The sequence below is a fragment of the Anguilla anguilla genome, chromosome 6 (assembly GCF_013347855.1).
Source record: "Anguilla anguilla isolate fAngAng1 chromosome 6, fAngAng1.pri, whole genome shotgun sequence".
In the NCBI taxonomy this organism is placed as follows: Eukaryota; Metazoa; Chordata; class Actinopteri; order Anguilliformes; family Anguillidae; genus Anguilla; species Anguilla anguilla.
This window is the reverse complement of record NC_049206.1, coordinates 43519820-43529611: the sequence shown is the minus strand read 5'-3', so window position 1 is coordinate 43529611 and position 9792 is coordinate 43519820. Positions and strand designations below refer to the sequence as shown.

The 9792-nt window shown below is 39.9% G+C and overlaps 1 protein-coding gene across 4 annotated transcripts; it reads left to right on the top strand.

The window, feature by feature from the left end:
* The first annotated feature begins 2878 nt into the window (after positions 1-2878).
* On the top strand, positions 2879-9348 carry LOC118229884. 4 transcript variants are annotated; one of them, XM_035422374.1, is made up of 3 exons: positions 2879-3800; positions 4284-4412; positions 4974-9348. In XM_035422374.1, exon 3 carries the CDS (start codon positions 5139-5141, stop codon positions 6645-6647), a length of 1509 nt encoding a protein of 502 aa, XP_035278265.1. In that variant the 5' UTR covers positions 2879-3800; positions 4284-4412; positions 4974-5138; the 3' UTR covers positions 6648-9348. The 4 variants fall into 4 exon arrangements, with proteins under 4 accessions (XP_035278265.1, XP_035278263.1, XP_035278262.1 ...); XM_035422371.1 differs by having other exon boundaries at positions 3324-3800; positions 4796-9348; XM_035422372.1 differs by lacking the exon at positions 4284-4412.
* Positions 9349-9792: the final 444 nt, after the last annotated feature.

Below are 9792 nucleotides of genomic sequence, written 5' to 3'. Positions count from 1 at the left end.
AGTGCACACTCTAACAAATGCTTGAACCACAAATTGTTTTTGAAGCTGAGGAGGCAAATAACTCAAATAAAAATACATTTTACAAACCTGGAGATTTATGGGGAATCCCATCTAAATTTCATATTATTTAACAGGAATTAAATCCTGTGTGAAAATGAATTTGCTGCTGGAATGCTGTTTGTGTAAACAGAAAGATATGAGTAAAGATATTTCTCCACTGTCTCTTCATTGATATTCAACGGAGGTGACAAAATGCTCTTTCAATTTAGATATGTTGTGTGGTGCATATCCAGCAAAACATTTATTTCACAAAAACGCATTACTTACAGGATACACAGTTAATGGACTTCAAACTAAGGTCAGTAATTCATGGCTCAGTCTAACACACTTATTTTAATTCAGTCGGTCCACAAACAAGCTAGAAATGGCAAGCAGGTTTCAGCATGTACTGCATTTAGCCACTTTTGAATTTCACAAACATAGGCTTTGAGAGTTATGCAGACACCTCTCATAGAGGGAGGATTAGCATACAGGACAATTTCAAACCTACTGTTATGACTGATTCATCCTACGTGTTGCCCACCAGACAATGAGTATGATATGAAACTTGCTTTCAAAATCATAACCCAAGTCCTTCATACACTGTTGTAACCAGGTACCGTAAATGGTCATCCAGGGCTGATCTCATGAAGAGGAACAGTGCTTCCTTTTCCGTGCACTTTCTTTGTTAGTATAATTGGAACTCAAGAATAATTATTTTAATCTTCACAGAAATCTCTGCAATTCCAAACACCCCAGGGAGCACATCAGTGCACACTGAGTGTTTGGTTTCACTAAGAGTAGATTTATAAATACTTGGAAGTTTCAAAAAACACATCCCTAGATTTTAATTTTTATCAGATTACAGTATTAATGGAGAGTACAATGAGAATTGAGCGAATAAAGGGATTAATAACCAACCTTAAGCTTCAGCAAAAGTTTCTTGCAGATACTGTAAATGCAGACAGAGCCAGAGCATGTTTTTAGAGGTATGTGATATACACAACCTAAACAAAGCAGCAGTGATGTGCCCATCAGCGGCCAAACTGGATACAGCAAACCCTCTGAGAAAATGTCATGGACTGCAGCTCCAATTTTACTCAGAAAAATAAACCAAAGGATCATTAGTTTTACTTCTGCAGGGCCATGTGTTTCATTACTAAGATGAATTTCCATCATTAGGAAGATGCCATCATGATAAGTATGAATAGCCATTAATGTCTTAGTTCAGCTGAGGACAACTTTTTTCAAGGTGGACTAAAAATCAGTCTTCATCTTCACTAACCTAAGGGGATGGGGGATTGGAGCGGAGTGAGGGGTCTAGACCATAGCTGAGGTGTATTGCTTAAATAGATAAAGTCTATAGTGGGAACCGCATATAATTCCATGCTGATTCCATTCTGTACCTTCCCAAAAAGACTTCATCATATCAATTTCCAATCAAATAGCCACAGTGCACTGCAGCAAAGACACCAAGCCCCAGTAACATAGCTATTCTTCATTTAATTGAGTGCTTAGGAGTTTTACAACATGTTTTTGAATGGAATTTACACTTGATTGAAATGCAACACATCAGTCAAGAACACTTAATCTGACTCCTATAATGCTGTCCCACTCAGGTTTTCCAGACATCTTTCCTTTCAGAAGGGATTAAGTAAGGGAGAGTTCATGAGAGTCAGTAGTTGACTGGAGAAGTGAATTGCTAGATATTAACAACTTGTGTGAAAGTCTAATGAGGAATAGTGGGTTTTGAGATATATTTCTGGGGCAGAAAAACCTCAGACATCTAGAATTAATTTCAGTTTCTTCCACCAGAATTCAGGATACACACTGAAATATCCCATCACAAACATATGATTACATCAACTCTGCAAGGCATTGTAAAAGTGAGATAAGTGTTCTTTGGTGTTGCAGTGAAAACACAGCTCGGCACAGTTGCAGAAATATATTTCTGTGGTGGAAAAAATGTTTTTCCAGTCAAACCATATAGTCAATTGTTGTGTGGCAATCGACAATGAGAAGAGTCATCCCACCTTATAACACAATTCAATTTATTTAGATCCACCATTGGCAGAGACATGTATAAGATCAATTCCCAGGGTCATGGAAAGAAAATGGTAATTAAGGTACACTGTATGACCAAAAGTATAAGGACATATATATGGACATATATATGGTTTGGGCTAAGCCAATTAGTTCCAGTGAAGACAAATTGTAATGCTACAGCGTACAATCACATTCTAGATGATGCTGTGCTTCCCCAAGAGTTTCAGAATGGTCCTTTCCTGTTTCAGCATGGCAATGCCCTCGGGCACACAGCAACATCCATATAGAAATGGTTTTGTCAGGAACAGTGTGGAAGAACTTGATTAGTCTGCATAGAGCCCTGACCTCAACCCCATCTAACGTCTTTGGGATCAATTGGAAAGCCAACTGCGAGCCAGGCCTAATCGCCCAATCAGTGCCCAACCTCACCAATGCTCTTCTGGCTGAATAGAAGTAAATTCCAGCAGCAATGCTCCAACATCTAGTATAAAGCCTTCCCAGAAAAGTGGAGGTTGTTATAGCAGCAAAGGGTTGACCAACTCCATATTAATGCCCATCATTTTGGATGAAATGTTGGATGTCAGGTGTCCACATACTTTTGGCCATGTACTGTAGTTTATAGAACTGGACTCCATATATTCATGTACTTCATTGGAATTTTCAGGTTTCTGAGACAATTTATAGCTCCATCGGCAAAGTACTGCACCCTCAAATGCAAAATAACATTTATGATAGTCTCAAAATATGAACTAGTCTGAAACAAATTCTGCTGCAGAGGCGTGTTGATGTTGTTGTTGTTTTTGTTGATGATGATAATGATGTTGATGATATTTTTAGTCAGCCACATCAACTTATGCGATACAATGGATGTATACACAAAACATTCCCACAGAGAAGCAAGAATAGAAATCAGGCAGAAAAAAACCTGTGCTAAATAAAACAACGTCACGGGAAAAACATTGCTTAACAATGACCCACAAGAGGAATATTTTCATGTATGAATTGCTATTTTTAATTTTGATTAACAAAGAACAAAAAGTTTTTCTCAAATTTTGAAGTTACTTTTGTTAAACCTCCAAGTTGACCTTTCAGCCAGCAATTGCAAAGCCACCCATGCACACCCCCACATACACCTACTTACACATCTGCACACCCCTTATGCCCATGCATACATAAACACAAACACACAATGGGTGGTGTGGTGAGATTTTATAAATCTGCACTGGAAACAGGTTTTTTTTCCCCCAGTATCCTAACAAAAAACAGAAACGAAAGGCAATACTCTGTTTTTTTTAAGCACTGGTTCTTGCGCGCTTGGATAGTATTTTTGCAAATTTCCTCACTTTTCATGGTTGGGGACAGGATGCCGGTTTTAATTACTCATACTGCTATCACATCGCTACCTTAAGCCATTTTAGGCAATTACCTGCTGGTCTCCCTGTAGTGTCGTTCTCAATGACGGTATTAAACATTTCTGGAAACAAACTGTCAGTCCTTAGGTTTCTATGGTAACTGTGGCCGACACCTACCTGCTTGCTGACGACAGCCACCAGCGTGTTTTCAGGCTTGCAGACAAGCGCGTGGTTGCAGAAGACTTTGCTTCTCGGTCCAGTGGGCTTTCACCTTCCGGCGCATTTTGAACTTCGGAAAAATAAAAAAATAAAAAGAAATAAAAAAAACACCGTCTTGCAGTAATTTGAGAAGATTACAGGACAGTAAGTTAGCTCATCCTGTTTTATATGTTGTATGTTTTGCTGGAATCGTGAGCAGAGTTTAATTGTCATAATCTTTGATTTTGCTTAACTTCTTATAAACTATTAAATTAAAAAAATATATATTACCAAGAATAAACGAATAATTAAAAGCCTAAATGTCGTCAGGGACGATTATTAGCTCATGATGAAATATTTATTAGATTTTGAAGGGTTCTTACGCAAATGGTTTATTTTATTTTACGATGCAAGATAAGAATCGATAACACATAGCATAACTATGCAGTATACATTGTTGGTTTAAAGCTTCGGTATGACGTGCGGTGGAAGCGGACAATATGAGTGCATGTCTAGCATTCATCTCTAATTTTAAGAAATGTGTTTTACGGATTTGTAAAAAAAAAAAAAAGAAATGTTTATTAACATACAGTGCACTGGTTCCATTTTTTAAAAATATATTCACATTTTTAGCACATATGCTTTTAGAGTTTTCCGGTATGAAAAAAGCTGGAGAAGGGTATCTCATCATCATACAGTTCATCTCTTATCGTCAACGGTACACAAAGGCAAAATGAAACAAGACATCGCTTAACTGCATGTATCCAAACATGATTGGTAATATATCCCCGAATTTTATGGAACTGGCATTACGTGATTAGGTTTTACTTTTCAAAACAGTGAGTTCTTTGAGCAGGCATATCTGTGCATTAACTGTAGTGATTCATGATACATTTGTTGGATGCTCTTTCAGTAATGTTCTACTGGAGGGTAAAGTTAAATCTTTTATAGGGTTTTACCATTTAAACAGATATATATATATATATATAGCCTTTAAAAATATGTATACATATACATATCATTCTTGCAATAGCTTCTATTTTGTTGTCACAGTTACTGTGTTCAAGCTTTTTGTATGACACTTATGACACTGATCACCAACCATTGTTGAATTGGATTATGTTGAATTATGATTTATGTTATGTTTTGATTTACTTCAGGTATTTTGGTGCTTCTTCCTGACATCGTTATAAAGGAACTAGGGTAAACGCAGTCGGAAATGTAAAATCCCACCCAGAAGAAATTGTTCTGAATTATAAGCACACTGATGTGTACTTTGAGTTTTTGTTAAGAAGGGAAGACCTTTAAACCTGGTGAAAGTCAGCAATGTCATTTCAGGAGGTCCAAGTTGAACAGAGCCAAGAAAAGGTTGGTTTGAAGAGGAAGCTGACGGGACCTCCAAGGCTGCTTTTGGGCAAATTCAGGGCTAAAACTCAAGGTGACAACGAGACAGAGGCTCAGACTGAGGGACCCGATGACAGGAGTGACAGCAAGGAGCCCGGAATGGATTCTCCCAAAAGCCAGCACGGCAACACGGCAGATGATGGCTCCCCGAGCATCGCCATGGAGAGTTTCCAGAATCTCACCGCCAAGCAGCCGGAGATGAAGAGTGAGCAGGCCCCAGCCGTAGCTTTGGAGGTGTGTTCCACTTCAAAGAAGAGTGACGCAGAGGGAGAGGGTCGGGATGATAGAAATACAGTGAAAGAGCGGGCAAAGAAAAGGTCCCGGAGGTGGTTCTGGGCCCCCTCTATGGTCTGCATAAGAAGACGCAGGAGGAGATCTGTTGGGGAACGAGGTGCAGATGGACCCTCCTGTGATGTGAAGACCAGTCTTGCTGGCGAGCTCCTTGTGGATGACCCCACTGGCCCAAGCGAAGACCGCAAGGCCACCATTTTACATTATCAAGGCGATGCTGTCACAGAAGGAAAAGGTGGATTCTCAGACAGAACTGGATCCACCTTGAAAAGACTGATTGCATTTGACAAACGCAAGAAGCCTAAAGGAGTGCATTCGGAACCCGCAGTGCAAAGTGGATCTAAAGCCCGGCTTCACCCAAAAGCTTCCTTCAGGAAAAGAATGGGACTTTTCTTTAAACGTGGAAGCAAGAATTCCCCTACCTCAGCAGAGCACAGGGGCACAACAGCTCCTCTGGACAGAGAGGCCGTGGGACTGCCTCTCCACGGACAAGGAGAACTCAGTGTCCCAGAGGGTGACTGTTCAGAAGCTGCTACGAAGTCAGGGGGTCACCTGACGGTGAGCGTGGAGGTGAGTGCTCTCGGCCAAGGAAGGACGGAAGAGAGAAGTCCCGTGGGGAGCAGCAATAGGGCCGATGGCGGTGGGAGCCCCGTGGGGTTGAGAATGATAGCAGAAGAATTTAAACCTCGGCGTGGCTGTAAGGATGAGCTGGACAGCAGACCTGAGCGGAGACTGAAATCTGACCTCCCCTCAAAAAGTGCTGGTGGCCTCCCACCGCTGATGGAGGAGACCTCTGCTGCAGAGAAAGACTCGGATTGGTCCCCTGATCTCAGAGCAAACCCCCACAAGGATAGGTTAAAGGAATCAGATGCCGGATCTCCAGTGGATGTCACATGTGCTGAGAATGGCAGAATTCCAGAGAATGCACACACAGAGGATGCAATGGGAGAGGGGCATTCCTTGAGTGGACTTGGTCTGGAGAGCAGCGTGCAGGATCTCCTTGCCTTGAATGTCAGGGTACACAATGGGATTGACTGCATGGGACACCTCAGCAGGGTCACTGTGCCCATGGAAACAGACATTGTGGTTACCAATGGACCAATGGGATCCCCTTTGGAGGACCTCCACCTTGGGGGCAGGTCCTTTCTAAACGACCTCCCTTATTGTGAATCTGGCCCACGGAATTGCGAGGCGCTTCTGGTACAGACCGCCTCCTCCTTGGTCCAGGCAGCAGTGAAGGCAGCCCTGGACCAACTTGCGGCGGAACTGGACGCTGCGGCTGCCAGCGTCCACCAGGGGGCACAAGCGTGTCTCTGAGCCCCTCATTGACTCTGTTCCCTACACCTTAATGAACAGTACTTATTGGGGAGGAACAAACAGGAGGCCAGCAGAAATGTCTTGTGACCAAACACCATACACCTCCCCTCCCCCACGCATACACACTGCACACAGAGCACATCTATCCCTTCGTTTTCAACAAGAAAAGCTTTCCAGCAGTGCCAACCAACCAGTGCATTGTGACTTTTAATAAAATATCCAAAAATGTCAGACAGAAATGAGTACCACGACGGTACAATTAAGGAACTATCCATTATTGTGTTCTTGCTTACTCAAAGGTCATGGGAGGGGAATCTGAGCATTAAATATATGTTGTCATGTTGGTAAGACAGTTTTAAATATAATGGACAGATTAAATTAAACCTAAAAATCATTTATATTTTATTCAATCCATCTAGCGGCTTGTTGTGTTGGAGGCCAGAGTAAAAAAAAAAAACATATTCTGTGAAGGCTAGCCAGTGGCAATTCTATTTTACACTGATAAAAAGTGACCATTTAAATGTGTTTTATTCAATTAGTCACAATTGTATCTGAAATGTGTAACCTGTGTGTAACCATTTTTCTCACTCTTAGCAATTGGAAAAGGATCTGAAGTCCATTAGCTATGTAAATGTAAGGTATTTCAGCTGTCAATAATGTGAATTGTAGTCAGTGTTGAAACCGTCAAAATATGGAAGGTTGCCTTGCATTTTCTGTAGTTTTCTTCTTATGTGATTTCATCACTAACACACATAATTACTGCTGAACAGGTTTTGTGGGTTTATGGCCAAATGGCTAACCAGCTGGGCACACGTACGCTCCTCCATATTAAATGCAAAGCAAGACAAGTCTTTTATCAAGTTTACCCTTGAGAATTCTTATCAGAATGGATTCTGTGTTATACCTATTGTAGACCAGTGGCTCTGTTTTACCTTTTTATATTTATCACATGTGTCATATGCATTTATGTCCATGCTGTAAAAAAATGCATTTGGTGTGTTACTGTTCATGAACACTGCTGACAGATTGAGCGAAAGAGACAAGCAACATATTTTCTCACCAGTCTTTATTTCATCAAGGCTTTTGAGACAGAACTTAAAATAGAGAAATGCTGAGAATGACAAAGATCCTCTGGAAGACCTGTGTTTGGTAAATGCCAAATAACACCTTTGTGTTGATTAATCTTCTAAGAAAAAACAACACTTGAGACAGTTTTATGCCTTGCCCGGTGCTGTCAGAGCACTCTTCCAGGGCCAAGGCCTCTAATAATGCATTGTTAATCACCTAGTCTGCCTGAATTTGATTAGGAAATTGCACTGATGCTCACTAAGTATAGTGAAGGAAAGTTCGGCAAATAAATTACTACCAATTACAGACCGAGAGAGGAGAAACACTTTAGACATTATATCACATTCAGACAAACAGACACAACTTGTGATCATACACGTACACAAGCACTCTCACACAAACACTAAAACATTTTTAAATACAGTTGTAAGCACTTAAATGCACATAATATAAAATAGTTAAAGAATTTTTTTTTTTTTTTAAAGGAACACCTTAAGGGGAGATACCACAGGTGAATAGTGAAAAAAATGTTGTTTCATCCCATCAAAATGAGATTTTATATTTTGAATGTGGACACTAATGCAAACATTTTCTGTATTATGATTTTTATTTATTTTTTAGGAACATATGCAAATTGGCTCATGAATAATTAAAAGTGAAATTGCATATTCGTTTAAACACTTTATTTTCTTAGTGGATTGAATCAATCTGTAAAGTAAGCTGGAAAAAAATGGCTGATGATACATTGAATGTAAAACATATAATAAACGGAATATTTACAGATACATAACACACTGTATGCAATTCATATCGGCAAGCTGAGGAGAGTACTAACATTAGAAAAAGCCTTTTAACAACAGAAACCAATAATATTCTAGTTAATAACTATATTTGAGAAATCATTGTCACAATTTTGAATGATATGCGAGTCAACAGGGTCAATCCTACAGCCTTAGTGACACACGTTTATGAAAGATGCTACCAGAAGCTCATGTTATGCTTGGTATATGGCTGGTATGAAATATTTTAATTAACAATTTAAAGTTGTCTCTGATCATTGTTTCATATATTTTATGAAACAAAAGTTGTAGAAGCTAAATATCATAATCTCTCAAAATTGACCTGTCCAGCTAAAATCACCCTTTTTGCCTGTGGTTCCTCCTCTCAAACGTTGTGTTCAATTTGGTATGCTATTTGGACTTCTGTAGCTGTGGTTATTTTGCCCAGATCTAAAATTGCCTAATTAATCTCAGGCTTAATAGCATTTCAAGCCAGGAAATATAATTTCACTGTCCAGTAATATCCACACATCTCCTAATTAACCAGCTAAGTGTGACACTCCTGTTGATTATGACCTTTTGCATGCAGACAGACATATCTGTCATTTAAAATGCCCTGTTAAGCTGAAAAAAAGTTGGCGTTCATGTTAGGTGAGGGCTTTTTCCTCCAAGTGCCCTGGTAAATGTAGTGCCATGATATAATTGTTCATGTTGCATTTTATTTTCAGCTAACATGTTTCCATTCTGACCATTCACAATGTTCTGTCTTCCTGTTGTTGCCTAGTGCTCCTGCTTGCACATGTCCATGTTAGCCGTATAAATAGTACCTCTATAAATAGTAGTATCTTCTACAATGCTCAGTGAATGTGTCTTATTTGTATGATTATAAAACTGAGTTGGCAGCATCATCCTCAGCAAGGCTGACAACCTAATATCCAGATTTATGTCCTTCCAACAAACAGATGTTTTCAGTTAGTGGCAGGCTATCGCTTCATAAGCGTAAACATCATCCAACAGCAGACAGCCTTTCCACGTAGACCGTGTTTATCATTTTTAAATGAGTCAGCAAAATACGCATGTCCATCAGGCCTACGGCTAAGGATGGTGCTATTGACTTGGATAAGGAATCCAAAGGAACCATAAACTGGTTACAGCCTTCTGCCACAATCCGTCTTAACTTACAGTATGAAACATGCGTTGCAGATGACTAATCGTTGCCATGACTAGCATTGTGCATGCTATAATGTAGTATACATTGTAGTAAGTCATGTGGCCTACCATCTAATTCATGAATATAA